Below are 23,888 nucleotides of genomic sequence, written 5' to 3'. Positions count from 1 at the left end.
AACGATACTGAGCTGGGAGGGGTTACAAATGATTTGGAGGACAGGATTAAAATTCAAAATGATCTGGACAAACTGGAGAAATGGTCTGAAGTAAATAGGATGAAATTCAATAAGGACAAATGCAAAGTACTCCACTTAGGAAGGAACAATCAGTTGCACACATACAAAATGGGAAATGACTGTCTAGGAAAGAGTGTTGCGAAGTCAACAGTGTAACGCTGTTGCAAAAAAAAGCAAGCATCATTCTGGGATGTATTAGCAGGAGTGTTGTTAACAAGACACGAGAAGTAATTCTTTTGCTCTACCCCATACTGATTAGGCCACAACTGGAGTATTGTGTCCAGTGCTGAGTGCCACGTTTCAGGAAGGATGTGGACAAATTGGAGAGAGTCTAGAGAAGAGCAACAAAAATGATTAAAGATCTAGAAAACATGGCCTCTGAGGGAAGATTGAAAAAATTGGGTTTGTTCAGTCTGGAAAAGAGAAGACTGAGAGGAGACATAATAGTTTTCAAGTACGTAAAAGGTTGTTACAAGGAGGAAGGAGAAAAATTGTTTTTCTTAATCTCTGAGGTTAGGAGAAGAAGCAATGGGCTAAAATTGCAGCAAGGGAGGTTTAGGTTGGACATTAGGAGAAACTTCCTAACTGTCGGGGTGGTTAAGCTCTGGAATAAATTGCCTAGGGGGGTTGTGGAGTCTCCAACATTGGAGATTTTTAAGAGCAGGTTAGACAAACACTCTCAGGAATGGCCTAGATAATACTTAGTCCTGCCATGAGTGCAGAGGACTGGACTAGATGACCTTTTGAGGTCCCTTCCAGTCCTATGATTCTATGTTGGCAAGAAAATAATGGACCTTGGTCATTCTTCTGAGCTTTTCATTTTGAAAAGGGAAGGTTCACACAATTTCTGTACCAGTTATTCTTTTCATTTCTACACTGTTGAAATTACTAATGTCAGGGCTAGTTTTCTCTTAGGTAATAAAAGGTGGAACTTAGTCAAGTGTGTCAGATGAGACAAAACAACAGGGTAGATATGTATCTCATCACTGTTCCTGGACTCCCTAGTGCCCTGTAGCAGAGAACATCTAATCTCCCTGAAAATGAATAATAGGTATTTCTGTCCATTTTATCCTTAATCACAGCTTGACTTGCATGCCAACCCCTATGAGCACCTCACAGCAGCACTTAAAAAGGCTGCTCTAATCGTTATTAATACCTTTGGTATTAATCATGGACTTTCTTGTGATTAATATTACTCTTGGTATTATTATGCTGTCATATGTACTTAATTAGGAATTCCACTGTAGTTCTGCATTAACTACTGTAGTGTATTTGATATTTTTACTCATTTTGTGCACTAACCAGTAAATTGTACCCCTTTCTATAATGTGGAAATGTAACCACATTACTTCTGTCCTATAATTTGGATTCACATCCCCCAAATCTTGTCTTTTATTTGGTGAAGGGAAGGTCTAGGCATCAGGAAGATGCTTTGCACTAGAACCCATATTCTGAATAATCTTTTAAGCCTTGTTGATTCTCTCTACTCTGTTTCCTTCCTAACACTACCTTGACACCTGAGACCCATCAGGTTCACGCTCAGGCATGGTTACAGTCTGAGTTAGTTCACATATTGCCTAGCTAAAGGTGTTGAAGAGCAATAACCAAGAGTGTTCTCTTAACTTTGTACCTAATCTCTGATAACAAGAAGCCAGGAGGTCCATCCTGAAACTAGATTTTTCCCTACAAAGGCTGTGGCTACAGAGCTTACAGCTGTAGTGTTGCCATAGCCAAAGTAGCTATATACACTTGCAAAGTGTCCTGGGGAAGTAAAAAGATATGTGCTTAAAACAAAACTAGTCTGATAAACACACATCAGGAATCTGATGGAAGGATAAGTGCTTTGACAATATATCTTCTTCGTAAGTGTTTTATTCTTACGTGTATTTTCTATTTTATACATATTTATATAACTAGCAATTACAATAATGACTGAATTGAAAACCTGTGCTCTCCTCTGCTGGTCAATGTGTCTGGGCTGCCCCCTTCAGCATACTGTGCTGTTGAGGTTCTGGAATGCTGGCTTTTCTGAGCAATGCATTTTGGTCCAAATCTTTACACCACTATTGAGGACCGTTTAGGAAGAATAATTCTTTTCTCATCCACCAATCCTACCAGGAAAAAAAAAAAAAGAAAAGAGTAGGGAACGAATTCTAAAATAGTCCAGTAGCTCTATTATTAGAACATACTAGATAACAATGTGGAGTCTTTCTTTAGAACAGACTGTCAAGTGATGTAGCCTGAAGGCTCTCCCTGCCTGCAAAAGATTGGATTCAACACCTATTAAATAGTATGGGCTCTGCATGAGCTCTCTTGCCCTGCCAACTTCAAGGAAAACATCAAAAATGGGACCGAGAGCCCTAAGCATTCATGTTTCCCATCTTTTCTCCCCACCACCTCTTCATTTGTAGCCTTCTTTTCAATAGATAAAGTATTCCAGGGTGTTCTAAGTTTAATTTGTCTTTGATCAATGCCATATATAATTTTCTAGCATCCCCTAGTGTTGAAACTGGCTGAGGTTCTTCATAACCAGTTGAGAACTTAAGGCTGTTGTCTGGGATACAACAAAGTAAACCTCAAAACCCACAATGTTATGTGCCAGAGGCTGTGGTAATGTGAATTTATAAATACAATATTTTTGTTTTTAGTGGTGCCCATATATTTTGTCCTCCTCTGAGCTTTGGAAGCATGTGCATGCATCTGTTAACATTTATGATTTTCCCTTTTTTATTTTTTCATTTTCCCTTCACTAATCTCTGAAGAGTTGGTTGATTTGGAAAGCAGTTCTAAAGCCCCTCTCCCGACTTTCCAGCACTAATGGTGCTACAGATGTAACAATGATTTTGCACATTGCATCCCCCCATGGCAGTATTCCCTGAGTAAAGTTTTACTACACTCTGATAGTAAGGGCTTCAGGATTAGGCTCATTGGTGATACACTTCGTTTAGGTCACCATGATTTTATAGAAACATTTTTTTTACTTATGCTGAAAATAATAAAGGTTGAGAGTAGCTCATGTCTTTCAATGTTGCTACCATACATGATGTGAGCGGATTCTGGCTTTTAGCCTCAAAAATGAAGGTGTCACACTACTTTCCAAGGTACTCAAAAGTCTCAACAACTCTCTACAGGTATGTACTTTGAGGGCATTATTTCATATTTTGTTTTTCTTGTATTTCATTTATTTAGATTCATAAAAGTGTGCTATACATATATTAAGACTATGATTTTCAAGGGTGCCTCATCTGAAGGAATGAAAAGCCCTTATCTTGTTCAGATTCACTGGGAGTTGGTCATCTAACTCCATTGGGCTTTTTTTTAAAATACCAGCTACCCCAAAAAATCACAAAATAGAAGAAATCATTCCCATCATCTACTCTAAAACCCCAATCTCCTCTCCCCAGAAAAAGCCTGATAAAGCAGATAAAGCTTGCAGCCTGGGCTCTGCTGGATCAAAAGGGAAATGTGTTCCAATGAGGACCCTTCGTTGACAAAACTTGACTATCAGCATCCTGTAGTTTAACCCGGGAGCTGTTCAGTTCCTCAAGCTCCTGAGTTGATCCCACTGCCGTGCTACTACATGGGGAGAGTGGTGGTCTCTGAGGCAGCCAGAACTCAAACCTTAGAAGGTTTTGTAGATTCAAAAATAAGCAATATTAACCTTCCAGTGAAAATCAGTTGGTAGCCAGATCAGTTCCCAGAGCACAAATGTAATGTGCTCCCTACAGAGAAATGCCAGTTGTTAAGCAACAGACACATTTTGTCCCATTGTCTGTTTTTGAATTGGATGTAGTCCGGTGTATAATGCATTTCAGCAATCGAGTTTAGGAACATAAGGCCAAATTTCTTACACCACTTTTACAGCAGCATAAATCCATTGAATTCACTGGAGTTGCTTCTTGTTTACACTGGCATAAGGGAGAGGAGAATGAGACCAAGGGCTATAGCACTGAAGAAAAATGATTGAGGACCTGATTCTGCCACCTTAACTTAGATTGCGTAGTACTGCTAGTAGTCCCATTGAAAGCAATCAGACTACTTGCCAAGTTCAGTACTAATCAACTTAAATAAGGATGGCAGAATTGGGTTCTGAATGTTTTAAATCTGAAAATCACATCTTAGAATAGTACAATATCCAGCTGAAGGAGTTTTCTTGATGTAAAGCGATTCAAACTACAACTGTAGTCACAGTTATGTATATTTTTATCCAGGATGTTTTGTGGTGGCTTGGTTAAATTCCTTACAAAACCCACAAAATTCTCTTGCCTTGCGCTCTTTGTTCTTGGATTACGCATGGTTTTCAGTTGTCTTTTCCTCTTCCAAATTGTCATGGTTTTTCTTATGAGTACTTTGTCCTGTTTTCTTATTTTTCTTAACAGACTTCCAGGTCCCACCACAAGGGTATCTGCTGCAGGCAGCGAAACCAAAACTCGTGGGTCTATCAGTGCCAACAACCGGCGCAGCCAGAGCTTTAACAACTACGACAAATCCAAACCTGTTAATCCACAACCACCTCCATCAAATAGCAATGAAAAAGGTAGGTGCCATGAATCTTTTGTACTTCCTCAGATCTGCTTTGCTTTGGTTTTGTTCAGTGGAAATGAAGTATGACTGGAGCTCCAGAAAAGGTGAAAACATTTCTTTGATATGTGGTCTGTTGTAAATATAGGGTCAGATCCTAGGGCCCTTGCATAGCTTTCACTCAGTCCTTCTGTAGCACACTTCCACTGAAACCTGCAACAGTCCCTCTAGTAAGGACTCCTTAACTGATCACTCTCGTTACAGTGTGCATGGTAACACCCATTGTTTCATGTTCTCTGCGTATGTAAAATCATCCTACTGTATTTTCCACTGCGTGCATCCGATGAAGTGGGCTGTAGCACACGAAAGCTTATGCTCAAATAAATTTGTTAGTCTCTAAGGTGCCACAAGTCCTCCTTTTTTTTTTTTTTTTGCAGCTACAGACTAACACAGCTGCTACTCTGAAACCTGTTAATAAAAACTGTGTCTGAGATCCTTTTCCCACTAAAGTTGGTAGTGTCTTCTGCTGTCAACTTCAGTGGAAATAGATAGTCATTGGGATGTGGCTGGTAGTTATTTAACAAAAAGAGATGACCAAAAAAAATGTGCCAGAAGGAAATACACTTGAATGATTAAGTGGCAATCTCATGTATGCACAGGCATTTTTAAAGCCAGACTAGGGAAAACCTGAGTAAGAGTCAGAGTAGGTACCTGCGTTTGAGACCTTCCCTCCCCAAAATCTATTTGTTTTTCCTTTTAAAACAGTCCCACTGCTAGAGATGTGCCTCTCTCTTTCCTAGGGCCCTCTATGGTTCCATGCTTGCAAACTTGTCTTCAGGCCTGAGATAAAACCAATTAAAGTCAATGGGAATCTTTATATTGACTTCAGTGAGCTCTGGATCAGGCCCTCTTCAGTGCATGCTGCATAGATGAGGATTTCTGTTAGCAGTTTTTTTTTTTACTTTGCTGTACGTCTTCATTGTTCCTAGCCTCCTACAGTGCTTTGTTATCTTTTTTTTTCTGGATAAATTATCTTTCAAAATAATTCCAGTCACCACTCCTTTATTTTTCTTGTTGACAGGCATCCCTAAGCTATCACAACACATAACAAGCACTCATGCTTGATATCCCATTGTATTACCTTCTGAGCTTGTTGTATACATAATAGAGAAAAAACAGACTTCAAACTCATTTTTTCAGCCAAAATGCAAGGAGGCTCTCTCAGTGGTGTTAAACTTAAACTTGATAACATAACAGTTTAGTTGTAAATATGACCGTAGTGATTCACACCAGGCATTATGTTTCAGCATGAATTTAAATATATTCCTCATACTGAGGAACTGTAAATAAGTGTGCCTTTTAGTTAACGACTGTATGATTCAACTGTTGCTTTATAGATTAATACTGCAGTTTTAGGTAGTGTGACAGGGTAAGGCCAGATGGCAACAGGGAGAGTGATAGAAGGCAGATATATTAGCCCCAGGTTAAGTAGGTCCCTTTTCCCTGTGTAAGGTAACAGGGAAGGTTTTTTTTCATGTTTTTGTATATTTATTTCTACAACCATGATGGCTAAAAAAACCACTATTTCATTTCAAACAAAATTGTACAATTAGGAACCACTGAATGTTCCCTACAACACACAGTTTTTTAAGAGTTGTAACTTCTCTTCTTCCCCCTCACCTACTATTAAGGATAGATTGCACAAAGAAGAACTTCTCCGATAGATAGCAGTACATGAAGCTGTAACAATCTGCTCATCGAAGGCAGATATATTAGCCCCAGGTTAAGTAGGTCCCTTTTCCCTGGGTAAGGTAACAGGGAAGGTTCCAGAACAATCTGGAGTTTTCTTGAAACAATTAAGGCAGACAGGCTGATTAGAACACCTGCAGCCAATCAGGAAGCTGCCAGAATCAATTAAGACTGGCTAATCAGGGCACCTGGGTTTAAAAAGGAGCTCACTTCAGTTTGTGGTATGAGTGCGAGGAGCTGGGAGCAAGATGTGCAAGAAGCTGAGAGTGAGAAGTCGTACTACTGGAAGACTGAGAAGTACAAGCATTATCAGGAGGAAGGTCCTGTGGTGAGAATAAAGAAGGTGTTGGGAGGAGGCCATGGGGAAGTAGCCCAGGGAGTTGTAGCTGTCACGCAGCTGTTACAGGAGCCACTGTAGACAGCTACAATCCACAGGGCCCTGGGCTGGAACCCGGAGTAGAGGGTGGGCCCGGGTTCCCTCCATCCCCCCAACTCCCTACTTGATACCGGAGGAGTTGACCTGGACTGTGGGTTCCACCAGAGGGGAAGGTCTCTGGCCTGTTCCCCGATCGACTAGGTGGATCAGCAGAGACTGCGGGGATTGTTTTTCTTCCTTTGCTGGCCAGTGATGAGGCTAACTGAGTGAACGGCAGATTTGAGCCACGAAAGGGGCCAAACTGAGAATTGCCGTGAACCTCTGAGGCGAGCAAATCTGCCAATAATCACAGGACCCACCAAGACAGAGGAGGAACTTGACACAGTAGGAAAGAAAAATGTTCCTTCCTGTTCTTTAAGGTATTGATTTTTTTCTCTCCTGCTGCTGCAATTCCATCTCTCCTTTTTGGTTCTTCACTAGTCTTCCTGCTATTTATCTTCCCACTGTGTCAGTTTTATTTTCATCTCGATCCCTGAAGCCTTTTACAAGGGGGAGATCAGAGGTCCATGTTGATACAGTCTACAGCTCTGCTTCCTCCCGTGAACTCTGGAGCTGAATGAGCTTCACTGATTTAGAATGTTTATAAGCTTGGGAAGGAGGGAGTTGTGGTATTTTTAGATTTACTATTTTCTTTGCATTCACGGAAATAAATTATTTATCAATTGTTTGTTCAGTCAGAAAACACTCAATTTCCTACATTGTAACTAATTCTTTACAGAACACTGCAACATCAGTACTATCAAGAGATCATCTTACTGCTACTAATTGTGCCATCCAAGATCCTACTTGCTCAGGTTCATCTAATAAGAGCAGACAGCAAGTTAACAGTTCTGGGACTAAGGACTTATGGGCAACAATTCTGACCTCCCTGAGGCCTGGTCTACACCTAAAACTTAGGTCAGCCTAGCTACATTTCTCAGAGCTGTGCAATGTAGTTTGGTTGATTTAACCCACACTGTAGATGCATCTAGGCTGATGGAAGAATTCTGTCAACCTAGCTACTGCCTCTCAGATAGGTGGCTTATTAAACTGACAGAAAAATCCCCTCCATCTATGTAGGGAGCATCTACAATATAGTGGCACAGCTGCACCTCCATAGCTATGCTGCTATAGTGTAACATACCATTATATAGGAGTTAGACCCCAGTAATCAAGGGCAGAATTGGGGCCATGGTTTTGATCTGTAGCTGTGCCGGTGATTCTCTGAGCCTTGGGCTGGTCATCATTAGAAGACATAATTTCTAAGTGGTCACTGTTTTGGGTGCCTCAATTTTGGGGTGCCTCAATAAGGGGATGTCTCAGGCCCACCAAGGGAATAAAATTCTTGTTTGCTGTCACAACATTAAACAGTTAAAGGTGGTCCAGAGTTTCATGTCAGTTGATCGTTGGCTTACTCCCATTGTACCAGCCACCATTAAAAGTCTTTGTAACCTTTTATTAAAGACATAGAAGAAGAAAAACAAACAGTTAAAGCATTTGAAGTGTAAAGTATTAAGTAAGGCTTTCATTTTAACAGTATTCCTTATTCCCTTTAGCTGTATAAATTCTTTGATAGGGAAATCTCCTGTTTGACAGTCTTTTAGATGGTATTAACTGTCCTCTTGAGCAGGAAAAACAAAGTTTAGTTGAGATGGTTAGGAGCAACTGCCCTTCTTGGAGTCCAATCCTGCTTACTTTAAGACAAAACAAGACAAATGCACACAAAAGGGTAGAGAAAAGAAAGATAGAAAATGCAGATTCTGATCTTTGGTGCTGATTTTCACTTGCAACTTTGCTGCTGGAAAAACACAGGCCAAGCACATGGACTTATCAGCCACTCTGAGGCCTGGCATTAGGCTGTTTATGATGTTACTTTTAGCTGTCTTTTTGGTTTCAGGCTCACAGCCATTTTGCTAAGGTGAAGTTGTCTTGGCTGACTTAGTCAGACTCTTATTATACAGAAGGCAGCAAGAGAAAGACAGGACGGAGAAGAAATTAGGTGAGAAATGAGAATAACACAGGAGGGAGGGAGCCCAAGTTTCAGGTTCCGTTCATTATTTAGCTGTAGCTGGTGGAGGTGGTAATGCCATTTGGTTTCCAGTCTCTGGCTCGGACTGGTTCAGGTGTTTTTCAGGATGAGGACAACAAAGGCCCGACAGTGTCCTGTTGGATCTCAGGGTCCCCAGAGATGGAGGGGGTGGTAGCCATACTTGTAAAGTTTGCTCCCTCCAGTTCATGTGTTCCTCTGCTCCCATCGGTGACCCACAGATAAACAGTGCCCAAGAAGTTGTAGCAACCTCATCACATTAAAATTAACCAATCGAAGCACATTTTGGTGCTTTCAGCTATAAACATTTCTCACGTTTCTAGAGGTGTTTTTTTTTATCTTGTTGTCATGATAACCCTGATTTTACCAGGAGCTTTGTAGACGCTGTATTAGATTTTTTTTTAACTTAAACAATCCAGTTTGTACCTGTCTATTTGTCTCCAACTTCTGCTAATTTTTATAAACAATTTTATGTTGTAGGCTGAGTTGGACTTTTGTTACCTTAGTCAGCCTAGAGCCAACGCTGCACAGCACTTCAAGTTGGGCATCCAAAACCCGGGCCTCTTTTCAGAATACGGCTGTTAACCTTCCTGTGTTGTATGTAGGGTAGCTACAGAAGTTGGTCCAATAAAAACTATTACCTCACCCACCTTGTCTCTCTAATCTTCCTATGTTTCAGTTTCCCTGTTCATAAAATGGGGATGATAATACTTCACTGTCTCACAGGGGTTCATTCCCTCCCTCACAGTTTCTTCAGTTCAGCTTTCTTTCATACATACGCTCCTGCCCTTTTCTCCCCGACCTGTCCCCTTAACCTCTTCCCTTCACTGTCCCCTCTGTTCACTTTTCTTCCCATTTAGCTTATCCCCTTCTAACTAAACCCACCAAAATAAAATAAAATAAAAAATATGGAACTAACATGATGTTTGCCACCACAACACTTTATGCTTCTTGTGTGTTGTTCTCCTTCCCCTACTCTGTGTCTGTCTTGTCTATTTAGATTGTAAGCTGCTCAGGGTAGAGACTGCCTAATAGATGTTGAAATCCTTAGCTACAAGGCACTATAGACATATAATTTATTTATGATTTATTAAATTCTGATAGTGGAAGAAGGAAAATGTTGAGCTGTTCCAAATGAGTCCTCCATATGTGAGCTTATATTTATTATATTTATATTTATATTATCATAATTTATTTGTAATGGAAAAGGCACAAGAAGCCACAATCAAATTTGGGTCCCATTGTGCTAGACCTTGTGTATATATATATAAAAAGAAAGAGACACCCAAGGAGCTCTCAAAACAGATGGATGAATGAAGGTCAGATCTAGAGGTCTGCCTTTTCTAGCAGAGACATGTGGGCTGAAGATAGCATTCTTGGTTCTGAAGGGAAGACGTACCTCTTTGAGCAATTCTCTCTTTGGATACTGTTAAATCAGCTCTTCCAGAGATTACATATCCCGGGTTCCCTAGGACTCATAAATTCCAAAAAACAAATTTTTACCTTTGGAATTAACCAAATTTGACCAAGAACCATATATTTTTATGGTGTCCCAGGATAATACCCCGGGTTCCCTACAAGGGATATTCAGTATAGTTACAAGAAATACAAGGAATGAAGTATTAACCTTCCTTTCACACTCACTTCATCTACTGGCCCCACACTCTGAATCTATACTTAGCATTGGCAGCATAAATGGGAAGACTATATGGGTTGGTGAGAATTTCCCCAGTGCAGGAAAAGAATAGAGCCAGCATAAGTGTCCCATTTTTGCTCCTCCCCCTGTTACAGTGGGCATTCCAGAGAAGATGGGGATGGGAGCAAGCTCATAGTATTGTGTTCTACCTATGGAGCAACCTATAGCAGCCCAGGTAAACCTCCAGGGTTGCACTACTATGTTTTAAGGGACTGCACCAGTCCCAGTGCAGGCAGCATGCGGACTACACAAAGATGGCATAAAGCTGCCTTTGCCTACCCTCCATCAGGCCCACACCTTCTGTTCTGTCTTTCTCAGGAGATACTGCACAGAATCTGCCCCACTGGTTTTCTTTCCCAAGGGCCTGATTCCAATTTACACTGAGGCCCCTGTATACTGCTCCAGCATTGTAAAGTGCCTTAAAGTTCATGTAAATGTAATTTACCACCACTTTATGGCCTCTTTACACTGCTCTGAGTGTGTAAAGGGGTCATGGGGTAAATGAGAATAAAACCTCAAGTGGCTTTCCTTTCTCTTTTGATTATGGTTAGGCGATAGCATTTTTTGAGAAAACAAATTGCCCGTCCTCTTTGTAACTGTGCGCCCACGTGCCTACCCTTCTCGAGCTATCAAGGTTGGGGGGCATTTGGGTAAGAGTCCCTTGGTAAAGTATTGGTATTGTAGCACTGGCATGGAATATGATGTCATAATTGTTAAAATCGAACCACGTTCAAAATTTACAGGTTAATAAAACATGTACATTATAAACGGAGCCTTAATTTTGTTTTTAACTCCTTAGTTGTTCACTGTGCTGATATTTCATAGTACCATGGAGTCTAGGGCGGCAGCTGAGTTCTAGGGCAGGAGCTCTCACCATGCATTCAGCTCTAAGTGGCACTGGTGTTGCTGGCTCTGAAAAGACCCCCTCTGCACCACGAAGAAGCCTTTCAAGGGGAAGATAAATTAAGACCTTGTGTGTTGTAAATGCATGACATTTACTATTTGAAAACCAGCTGGCTTTAGCCAGGAACGGTATACTCCTGCTTCAATGTAATTGACGCAAATCCCCTTGCAATAAAGGTAGTTTTGTGACCTGCCGTCTTGAGCGCACACATAAAAAGTAGGTTCAGTAGACACCGGTTCCTTGTCACTTATGAAACATGCCTTTCCCCTTTTGTTGCTTGGAAGGCTGCATCAGTCCCGGACAAGGGGGAACAGAAAATGAATCAGCAAGTAAGGTATTTTTGATGAGTACTGTGACAGGAATGGAACATGGCCAGTGGAGGCTTCCTTCGCGTCTTCATGTGATAAATAGCTCCATTTAGCTTCCTCACCCCTTTTATAACTAAGGTGCCAACTGTGCATGATTTAAATTTAATTTCAAGGGTCATTTAGTGTCGTTTTTTAAGATGGAACATACCCTAGTTTTATGGATGTTGCAAAGACGGCTTATATGTGTGGCGGCTCCTCCGAAATGCCAGGCTCAAGGTCCTCTCTCTGACAATGCTCAGCTGAATGACATTTACTGAAACTGTGTTCCCTCGCTATGTTAGTAATTTGACAGTATTCATTAGCTTGAGTTTGCATCTCAGAGCTCTATAATAGAATGTGCATCTATGGTGTTTTAAAGAGGTATGTAGCCTGTGAGGATTGAGCAATTTATTTGCAAGGTCACTCTAGTCTGATGTAATCAAACCTGTGGCTCAGTGGGACAGCTAAACTGGCGTCCCTAATAAAGTCACTGCACCAATACACTTAGAACAGCATTATAGTTCAATGATTTTAATATCAAAACATTTCTACCTCCTGCCCCCATGGGTTCTAGTCTTCTCTTGGTTATGTATGCATAACTTCCATTAACATTAGTGAGAATTTTGTGTAGGAGGTGACTAGAGCCCTGGTCCAACATGCCTGTGGTTCTTCATGCTGACTTGTTTCTTTTCATTAAAGAGTATTTTTGCCATTTCCACACACCATCAAGTCCTTTGACCGAGCTTCACTGATCTTAACAATATTATCCCAAATGCAGTTGCAGTAGGGTCCAAACCTCAACTCTTGATGTCAATGGGGTGTGCTTAGCACTGTAAAGGAGGCACTCAGAACCGTCTCATCAGGAGCTATATGAAAAAAGACTTTGTATTTACCATAGAAAATGCTTATATGTCAAAAAGTGTACAGTATTATATCTTGGTAAATCAATTTTCAGGTCTTTTAGAGGACAAATTATTCTTTACTTAATGATTTAGCTGTCTTTTCTATAGGTGACATTAACCCTGACAATCTGAGTTACAAACATTTGGCTGTTTTCTTTCGAGAAAATTTTATATACAGTGTATGGATCAGGATGTTTTAATTGTTTTAATATTATAACAGTGCACCGTGTCTGGTAATCTTATAACTATTTGCAATTAATCCAAGAATTTGGTGAAGCCAGTTGGTTTCATAGTTCCATATTTTCCACATGTGGACCCAATTGGACAGTATAGTAAAACTGAACTCAAGTGAAGTTCTGGAGACATTTGAAGTCTTCATAAAATCAGGGTTCATGACAGAATTTTGGTTTTGATAAGAATTTGAGTATTTAATAAACTATATAGGGGTTGGAAAAACAGGATTTACCTGTCATTTTGAAATAAAGTCAATTATCTTCCAATCCATTTTAATATCTCATGCGAAGTAGATCCCACTGTACTAGATAGATTATCTGTTTAAGGGGTAGGGAAGTTAAGAGGTGTCAAGGTTCCTTCCCCACTCTGAACTCTAGGGTACAGATGTAGAGACCTGCATGAAAACTCCCTAAGCTTATTTTTACCAGCTTAGGTTAAAACTTCCCCAAGGTATAAACTATTTTACCTTTTGCCCTTGGACTTTATTGCTTCCACCACCAAGCGTCTAACAAATATATAACAGGGAAAGAGCCTGCTTGGAAATGTCTTTCCCCCCAAAATCCTCCCCAAACCGTACACCCCCTTTTCTGGGGAAGGCTTAATAAAAATCCTCACCAATTTGCATAGGTGAACACAGACCCAAACCCTTGGCTCTTAAGAACAATGAAAACGCAACCACGTTCTTAAAAGAAGAATTTTAATTGAAGAAAAAGTAAAAGAATCACCTCTGTAAAATCAGGATGGTAAATATCTTACAGGGTACTCAGATTCAAAACATAGAGAATCCCTCTAGGCAAAACCTTAAGTTACAAAAAGACACAAAAACAGAAATATACATTCCATTCAGCACATTTAAACAAAACAGCCATTTAAACAAAACAGAATCTAATGCATATCTAACTAGATTGCTTATTAGCCCTTTACAGGACTTCTAACCTGCATTCCTGCTCTGGTCTGGGCAAAAACAACAGACAGAGAGAACCTTTGGTTCTCCCCCCCTCCAGCTTTGAAAGTATCTTGTCTCCTCATTGGTCATTTTGATCTGGTGCCAGCGAGGTTATCCTAGCTTCTTAACCCTTTACAGGTGAAAGGGTTTTTCCTCTGGCCAGGAGGGATTTTAAAGGTGTTTACCCTTCCCTTTATATTTACCCTTCCCTTTATATTTATGACAAGATGAGTACATGTTCCGAGCACCCTCTGCCTAAAAGTGACTGATAATAAAGGTGTAATATAGATAAATTTTATTATCTCTGCATATATCATCATATATCCTAGTAACAAGTAATGTTTTGGACAGCAGTGCAAGAACTCTTGGTTTTCAGTTTTAGACTATCAATTCACCTTCGTCATTTCACAGTTATAGTTCAGCTAATGCTTGTAAAGTTTTAACCCTTGAACTACACCTGCTGTTCTATCTACTGTCCTTTGTTGAAATAATGAATAAAGCTGGCAAGTTCAAGAGCACAACAGGTATATTTCTCTTGGACACAAGGGATGGGAGATTAGGGCTTGTTAATATTTTACAATACGCCCCCTACTTCATTAAGTGTTTGTGGAATGGGGAAGGGAGAAAGGGAAGTCTGCCTTAAGAGGTCCCAGGCTTGGAGGGACTTTTGGGACACGTGATGACTTTATGGTATAAATAGCCTTCAGGGTAATGCATTTATATTGTTTATTATTAAGTATGTTTGCAAATTGTACCTTTTAGTAATCTATGGTCTTTTCCCCCCAGATGTAAATTGTCTTGTTAGTCAATTGTCTGTGTCTTGTGGCAATGAAAGTGAATTAACTGAAGCAGAATAGAACTGAAATGAAAAGGACAGTAAATGGAGCATAGAAGAGTAGCTGGCTACTGAAAAAATAAATAACCCTAAATTTTGAGGCGAGATTCCATTAATCAATAAAATTATACAAATGTTTTTTAAAAGACTTAGGGAATGGCTTTATCCAATATCCAATAATGTTATACTGTGTCACAAAAAGCATAGGTTCTTAAATTACACATATATCACTATCACCTATCCACCCAGCCTTAGCAAAGGAATACATATAGTGACTGGCTGTATCATCAGTGTGTTTTCCCCATTAATGTTGATAGTACTTTGTACTTGGTTAGAATCCGACATAGAATATAGGGCCAGAAAGGAACATTGTGATCATCTTGTCTGACCTCATGCATAACACATGCACCTACATAACACAGACCATAGAACTTCCTTGCATTAATTTCACCAGAGGATCTCTACAAACATTGAAGTAGATTGTGACTTGGACTCTGCAGCATCCTTATGCAGGCTGATCAGACTTGAATCTGGACATGCAAAATGAAGCAAAAAGAAAAGGAGTACTTGTGGCACCTTAGAGACTAACCAATTTATTAGAGTATAAGCTTTCGTGAGCTACAGCTCACTTCATCAGATGCATATCGTGGAAACTGCAGCAGACTTATAGTGACTCACGAAAGCTTATGCTTTTTCTTTTTGCGAATACAGACTAACACGGCTGTTACTCTGAAACCTGTCAAAATGAAGCAGTCAATGTACACCTGCTACTTCCCATCCTGGAGAAAGTGGGTGGGGCATGATTAGAGCCTTGGCTCCATGTGCTTCTGCCTCTCACACATACCCCCCCAAACACAGTGCACTGTCCATACAACTGAACCAGCATGAGCCAATTACTTCCATCCTTCCTCCCTTTGGAACAAGGAAGGAGCAAGGAGGTAACTGTTCATCAGAAGGGTTTCTCAGAGGCACAATGCCTACCAGGGCTAATTTTGGCAGTTTACATATCACCCCTTGCTCAGGGTTGTGTCTAAAAATACAATCTAGCCTGTTCTGTCCTTTACAGACATTAATGAAATAATTCACACACAACTTCAGTAAGATAGGTAAATGTCATGATCATTCCTTTTTCTGTGAGAAAACTGGAGTGCAGGGAGGGGAACCCAAGACATTTGTGACAAAAACAGGAATAGAATCTCTCCACACCTTGTGCTGTGGTCTACGAACTAGCTCATGATCCTTTTCACTTCATTTATCCATTGTGTAACTTGACATTGCCCCTGATTACTTCTTAACATTAGGCTTAATAAACTCCAGTTTGCAAGACATGGAAGAGAATGTGACTTTCACTGGCAAAACAGATAAAAAATAATCCATTAGCTCCTGTCTCGTTTCATTTAAAGTCTGAACAGCTTGCAAGAAAAGAAACTAAGGTGATGATAAGGACTTAAATATAGGTGTTATCTCTCATCACCCTGCTGTCCCATAGGGTGTGAAACAAGTATACAACTGTTATGTTTTTAATCTTCATTTTCAAATACCACTGCTGTCACAAGAAGAAAGCTAGAGCAAAGTCTTTGGCAGTACTTCACTGCATATAAAAGTGAAACCAGACTCTACCTGAAGTTTATAGGTCAGTTCAGTACAAAGATTGGCCAGTTTGGCGTAACTTGTTAAACACCAGTAAAAATGAGAAAGAAAAGAGATGCACTCATTTTATCTCTATTGACAGACCCCCAGTATAACCTCTTCAGCAGCCACAATATTCAATTTAATATTTGCAAACAGTAATCCTACATTTGTAAAGGAAATTAAAAGAAAGCAGACTTTATTAGGTGTTTTGTTTATAATTCATTGCTCCATTCGATTTTTTTTCATTTTCTTTCATTTATATATAATATGTATCCTGTTCCCCAAAAGTGTAAAATAGCTATGCAGCCAAGTTTTCAAAGTGGCCACTGAGCTTGGGTGCTCCAAGTTTTGAATTCCTAATTTGAGATACAGATGACCAGAATGTTCAGATTTCGGAGTAGCAGCCGTGTTAGTCTGTATCCACAAAAAGAAAAGGAGGACTTGTGGCACCTTCGAGACTAACAAATTTATTTGAGCATAAGCTTTCGTGAGCTACAGCTCACTTCATCGGATGCATTCAGTGGAAAATACTGTGGGGAGATTTATATACACAGAGATCATGAAACAATGGATGTTACCATACACACTGTAAGGAGAGTGATCAGGTAAGGTGAGCTATTACCAGCAGGAGAGTGGGCGGGGCTTTTGTAGTGATAATCAAGGTGGGCCATTTCCAGCAGTTGACAAGAACGTTTGAGGAACAGCAGGGTAATGACACATCCACTCCCAGTCTTTATTCAAGCCTAAGTTAATTGTAACCAGTTTGCAAATTAATTCCAATTCACCAGTCTCTCATTGGAGTCTATTTTTGAAGTTTTTTTGTTGAAGAATTGCCACTTTTAGTTCTGTAATGGAGTGACCAAAGAGATTGAAGCGTTCTCCGACTGGTTTTTGAATGTTATAATTCTTGAAGTCTGATATATGTCCATTTATTCTTTTACGTAGAGACTGTCCAGTTTGGCCAATGTACATGGCAGAGGGGCATTGCTGGCACATGATGGCATATATCACATTGGTAGATGTGCGGGTGAACGAGCCTCTGATAGTGTGGCTGATGTGATTAGGCCCTATCATGAATAGATATGTGGACACAGTTGGCAATGGGCTTTGGTGCAAGGATAGGTTCCTGGGTTAGTGGTTCTATTGTGTGTGGTTGCTGGTGAGTATTTGCTTCAGGTTGGGGAGCTGTCTGTAAGCAAGGACTGGCCTGTGTCCCAAGATCTGTGAGAGTGATGGGTCGTCCTTCAGGATAGGTTATAGATCCTTGATGATGCGTTGGAGAGGTTTTAGTTGGGGGCTGACATTCGTCAGACATTCTTGTCAACTGCTGTAACACTCGTTATAGTGTGTATGGTAACACCCATTGTTTCATGTTCTCTGTGTATAAAAATCTCCCCACTGTATTTTCCACTGAATGCATCCGATGAAGTGAGCTGTAGCTCACGAAAGCTTATGCTCAAATAAATTTGTTAGTCTCGAAGGTGCCACAAGTCCGTCCTCCTTTTCTTTTTGAGAATATTCAGAGGTGCTGAACACTTGTGGCTCCTATTGACTTCAGTTGGACTTTTGGATGCACAGCACTTTTGAAAATCGGACCCAACATGTCTCAGGTAGGACATCCAAAAATGGAGGGAACCAAAATGAGTGGCTACTAATGAAAATTTGGCCATAGTCAAAAAGGCAGCACTTGAAGCATGCTGAGCACCTGAAACTTTTATTAACCACCTACTGAATTGTGGAATCAGAACTTCCTGTCATCAGGCCTGTAATCTCCCATACTTCACAAACCGTGGTACACATTTCAGTATATTGTATTAGTTATCAGAGGCGTAGCCGTGTTAGTCTGTATCCACAAAAACAACAAGGAGTCCAGTGACACGTTAAAGACTAACAGATTTATTTGGGCAAAAGCTTTCGTGGGCAAAAAACCCACTTCTTCAGATTCATGGATCTGAAGAAGTGCGGTTTTTACCTACAAAAGCTTATGCCCAAATAAATCTTTTAGTCTTTAAGGTGCCACTGGACCCCTTGTTGTTTTTACTGTATTAGTTGATTCTGTACTGCAACTCTGAAAACAAGAAGGGAACAGAATAAAGCAAATTATAGGCCATAGTATCTGTGATATAAGAAAATGTGTGATGTCTGGTGTTCAGGCCTTCAAAGTTTTTATTAGAACCTTCCCAAAATTTACAGCAATAAAGCTTTATTGTAGCCTCCCCACCTAATCCCCCTATCCCTGTATGTACATATTATACGTATCAAAGGCCTTGGAAGGGGGTGTCAATTCTGCAGTCTGTATGTGGAGATTTATGTCCAGAACTCCATTCATATTAATAAAAAAGAAAAGGAGGACTTGTGGCATCTTAGAGACTAACAAATTTATTTATTATGCTCAAATAAATCTGTTAGTCTCTAAGGTGCCACAAGTGCTCTTTTTCTTTTTGCGGATACAGACTAACAGGGCTGCTACTCTGAAACCATTCATATTAATGGAAATTCAATGCACAAATTTACCCCGCAGCACTATGATAATATACCCTTCTGTGCTGAGATGTTTCATTCATTTTCATGATGATTAGCCATTTATAATAGCAATAGCATTCTGGGCAGTGCAATTTGATGTAAATTATTACTCTTCTTGTGTTGTTAAAGGCTCTTTTAATAATAATAAAAAAGGAACAGGGCTCTAATTACAACTTGGGGTTGTGAAGAAATGATGAACCATTTAAGCTTGTGATTTCTGATGTCACCAGAGCCTCTCATGTAATTACAGCCTTGTAATTCACATCTGAATTGTCAGTTGTCATTTAATCCATGTATATATAAACATTCTCCTCTCTGGTTTATTTTTATGTCCTTTTACAAGTAAAACTGTGAGTAAACTACAGCACAAATAACATCTGCCACTGTACAATGTCACTGTTGAACTCATCTTAATTATCCGAGACACTTGTAAGTAGTCCAAACAAATGTAGGAGTCTTGCATTCATATGCCTATTCTGTGAATCATTGGGGAGTGGATATCTTGGAGTTCTCTCATAGTCCTATTCCCTGTGGCTGTTTCACTGATGTGATCTCTAAACAAATAAACAATTACCTTAATCTGAAATCTAATTTGCATAGGCAATGTGCAATGGAGAAATATTTTCTTTCTCCTTTGTACTGGAGGAGCAGAATTAGCCCCTGGCCAGAAACTACACTGAAATTTATAAGTACATATGAATTGAGTAATGGGCCTGTTATGTCAGGTTCTCTCCTTCATACAGCCTAGGGGTTCACACAGCCATTCAGCATTTGGAATGTTGCAAGCAATGCACCAGGAGCTCAATACTGCAAGATGCTGGGCACTTTTACGAGGTGCCGAGTGCCCTCATTCTCCCGCTGACTTCATTGCATTTCAAGGACCACTGAGCACTTCAGAAGAGGGCTTTGAATCTTGCAGGATCAAGCCCTCAAAGCATATGACAGCAATCCTGTATGTGACTGCTCTGTTTCCCTGCCCTCCACAACTGAAAATTATACTAAACATAATGTAAAGATATAGTAAACACTGATGTCTTTGTGTTCCAGCTATCTTCCATGAAGTCCTGGGTAATACTGTAAGTGGACTAGCCCCAATGCTTAATTTGTGACAGTTCTTGCCAGGGCTGAGCCTCTAGGCTCAGCATTTCATAGCCCCAGCACCTCTGGGCTTACTGTATCATTTATGAATGTAAAAATATTGCTTGAGCCCCGGTACCTAATTGCTTAAGCCCCGGTAGGTCCTTTCCAGCTTTCTTTATAAATATTGCTTTTTTAAAAAAATAATCCTGCAGAGGGCAGTAGAAGTCTGTGGGGAAAAAACTGTCCTCTAGATTTTCTTTCAATATAAATGTAAGGTAAAATGATAGTAAAAAATAAATGCTGTTAAAGTAAAATCTAGGCAGTTTACCTCTCCACTCTCAAGGCCAAAGAAGATTTATATTTTTCAGACTGTAAAGAAGGAAACTCAATTAGTGCTCGGTTCCTAGTGGACAGGTGTCCAAATCAGAAAATAATGATGATAATACTTATTATTTCATATCTTCAAAGTATTGTAAAAGCATAATGAATTCACCGTTTAATTGCAAACACTGTCACACTTAATCCTGGCACCCCTGTTAGGAATCTCATGAAAGAGGCCCAAAGACTGAATAACTACAGGTTTCAGAGTAGCAGCCGTGTTAGTCTGTATCTGCAAAAAGAAAAGGAGTACTTGTGGCACCTTAGAGACTAACAAATTTATTTGAGCATAAGCTTTCGTGAGCTACAGCTCACTTTCAGCTCACGAAAGCTTATGCTCAAATAAATTGGTTAGTCTCTAAGGTGCCACAAGTACTCCTTTTCTTTTTGTGAATAACTACAGTGACTAAACTACCATTTCAGCTCCATGAATGGGAGTTATCCTATGTGTGACTAAGGCATATTTGTGCGGAAAGCTCTTGCTGTTACTGCTTATGTTGTACCTCTTCTGGGAAATAGTAGTTTAGTCTCCAAAGCTTCCATTCAGCATATATCAGTTGGAAGAAACCATATTTTTAAAAAGATGCTCAGTTTCTTGGCATATGTTTACTATATATTTATATAAACTAAAGTAGTTTTTAGGAAACAGACTAAATCTGGCTGTTCTGCAGATGATTCACAGATAGAGACAGACAGACAGAGACAGATTTCATACCTAGGAGTGTTCAGGATAGATCAGATTCTGTGGAACGAGAATTTGCAGCAGTAAGGGACTAGATTCACCTTTGCTTCTGCAATAGAGAGGATCAGGATTTTGTCTATGTTTTTAACTTTAGGTTTTGACAGATGTGAAATTACCACACTTTAAAAATCTCTAAACAGTGTCTCCCTTATAAAAAGAAAACAAAAGATAAAGTATGAAGAGAATAATAGAACATTTTAAAAGACATTTTACAATTTCTAGGTATTTAGAAATGCAGCTTTTTTTGCTCATATTGCATCAACCTTGTCTGTGTTTTATAAAATGGCCTGATAGTCATTTAGCAAAAACACGCTAAGGAAAAGTGACCTTCAGTCTGCTAATCAGATAGTTCCCATAGTATGTTTGTTTGCCAAGCACATTATTTGCACATACCTAATTATTAGCAGGTACAGGTAAATGGTCAGAGATGTATTACCCTTGAGCCAAATTTCAGAGGCTAAAATGCATTCTTGATTTGATAACTAAGGTCCTCCAAAATGGAAAACACTCATTTTTATTTATACTTTTATTATTAAGAGCAAGAGAATTTGTAACACAGAATACAGGGGGCATAAAATCCATAAATCCAGTGAATGACTGTACAGTGTGTGTGTGTAATTTGCTTAATTGAATTAGCAACAGGAGCAACATCAGCAACAGGCAAAGCACCAAAGGTTCTTGTTTTCCACTATTCATTTACCAGGTAATCCCCAAATTTTAGTGACGTAGGGACAAAAAAGGGGGAAAAAATGTCTGCATGGCAAATCTGGGTTTTGTTTGTTTGTTTGTTTTACCCAATTGGCCTGTAGTCTCAACAACAGAAAATTCTAAATTTGAAGCCAAACTAGTTTAAAAAAAAGAGAGAGAGAGATTGACAAATTGGAAAAGGATTCAGAAAGAAGCTACAAGAATGATTAATGATCTGGAAAAGGTGCCTTTATAGTGAGAGATTTAAGAAGTTCAGACTATTTTGTTTGTCCAAGAGAAGGTTAAAAGGTGACTTGATCACACTCTACAAGTACCTAAGGGATTTTTGATGGTAGAGGGCTATTTAAACTATCAGAAAAGGCACAACAATATCTAACGTTTTGGAAGCTGAAACTAGACAAATTTAGATAGAAATAAGGTGCAAATTTGTAACAATGAGGTCTTTATTCAGGTCTTCATATCAAGGCTGGGTATCTTTCTAGAAGATATGCTATAGTTCAAATGATGCTTGATGCAAAAATTACTGGGTAAGATTTTATGGTTTGTATTATGCAGGAGGTCAGACTAGACAATCATAATGGTCTCTTCTGCCCTTAAAAGCTGTGAAAATGTAGAACTAAGCCCTCTCCCATAGCTGCACATATCTTACATATAAAATATTTGTTAAATACTTGGATTCGCAAAGGTCTCCTTGCCAGCAAGTGCAGAATCACCAAATATTTTGTCTTCTAAGATTGCAAGCTCATGGTGGAAAGGACCTGATCTACTTCATATTCTGTACTGCCTCAACCACTTTTTCCAAAATCATAATAACAAATAATAGAACCAAAAAGCAAGATATCTTTTTTTCCCCAGTGGTATATGTGACTTGACCATGTAAGTCAAGTAATATTGCAATAAAATCTGTTATGAAAAGTGTGTCCTCATATTTATTCTCCACATATATATTAGCGTTCTGTTCAGGATTATGATTGTGACGTTGAAGGATTCTTCCTTTTGCGTAGGTAGCAGCACTCATAATTTCCCAGCATAAGACAGTTAGGGTGGCAGATTCAAATTTTGTGACATTTGGCCAACTTGACTCAGGGCAAGCAAAAAATAGGATATACGGTCAGCCTTTTCAAGGATTCAGCTCCTCGCTCCCAAAAATGTTTTCTTTTAAACTTGATGGTTGAGGTTACATTATATCAATGAATATAACTCTGTTAAACCATAAGTAATATGACAGACTTCAAAAAAAATCAAACCCACCTGTGCTTTTTTTATCAGATGAAATACAGGTCACAGACACATAGCCACAGTATGCATCCGATGAAGTGAGCTGTAGCTCACGAAAGCTTATGCTCAAATAAATTGGTTAGTCTCTAAGTGCCACAAGTACTCCTTTTCTTTTTGCGGATACAGACTAACACGGCTGTTACTCTGAAAGAGGTCATAGACTGTAGTTTTCAGATGAAATACAGGTCATAGACTGTAGTTTCACTGTTGGTGAATGTACCAATATGGTATTTGCCAAGCTTTCAGAGCATTTCCAAAAATTGTATATATCAATTATTATTTCCCTGCTTAAAAACGTTTAAATAAATGTAGTTTACCTTTCTTAATATCAACTTGCCACCTAGCTGTGGGCTGTTCCATATTAAAGAAACAAGCATATAAACAAGAGGAGAAAAAGAATATGTATCTAAAGCAGATAGTGCTAAATTAATCTCTTTAGGCCTAATCTGGAAGTCCTGCTTACTGTTTTTGCTAATTCTGGTAATTTCCCAGGCAGTTGATAGTGGTAGTGTGGCTGAGTTTGGACAAAGTTAAAATCAAAGCAGGACCTCTGGATTTGGTCCTTTAAGTGTGGCATGCTATATAGAACATATATTTTTAGACTTTTTGTTTGGTTAGTTAAAGTAATGCAGAAAATATTCTATCATCACGTTTGTCTTGAGTAAACCAGATTTTTTAGAGACTCATCAGGATTGTTTGTCAGTTACTCTGACGTTCAGAAACTGTCTCCTAATCAGTGTAATAAAGGAAAGCTATTCACAGCACCACAATGTAGCTTCTTCTTTTTAAAAAAAAAAAATAAACAAAAAAAATCACCCTTAAAATTCTTGTCCTGTTCCATGTCACAAAAATCATTCCACTGTTGGTTGATTTTATAGGTCTTGATCAGAT

General features: G+C 39.4%; 1 protein-coding gene across 5 annotated transcripts in view; it reads left to right on the top strand.

Moving 5' to 3' along the window:
* The window catches only part of NAV2 (neuron navigator 2), a 678,242-nt gene that overhangs the window by 489,714 nt on the left and 164,640 nt on the right, over window positions 1-23,888 (top strand). For all 5 annotated transcript variants that reach the window (XM_073347852.2, XM_073347851.2, XM_073347849.2 and 2 more), the window contains one exon: window positions 4,440-4,597. In XM_073347852.2, the coding sequence (XP_073203953.1) occupies window positions 4,440-4,597 (158 nt within the window). The remainder of the gene's footprint in view (window positions 1-4,439; window positions 4,598-23,888) is intronic.

The sequence above is a fragment of the Lepidochelys kempii genome, chromosome 6 (genome assembly GCF_965140285.1).
Source record: "Lepidochelys kempii isolate rLepKem1 chromosome 6, rLepKem1.hap1, whole genome shotgun sequence".
In the NCBI taxonomy this organism is placed as follows: domain Eukaryota; kingdom Metazoa; phylum Chordata; order Testudines; family Cheloniidae; genus Lepidochelys; species Lepidochelys kempii.
This window is presented reverse-complemented; position numbering and strand designations above follow the sequence as displayed.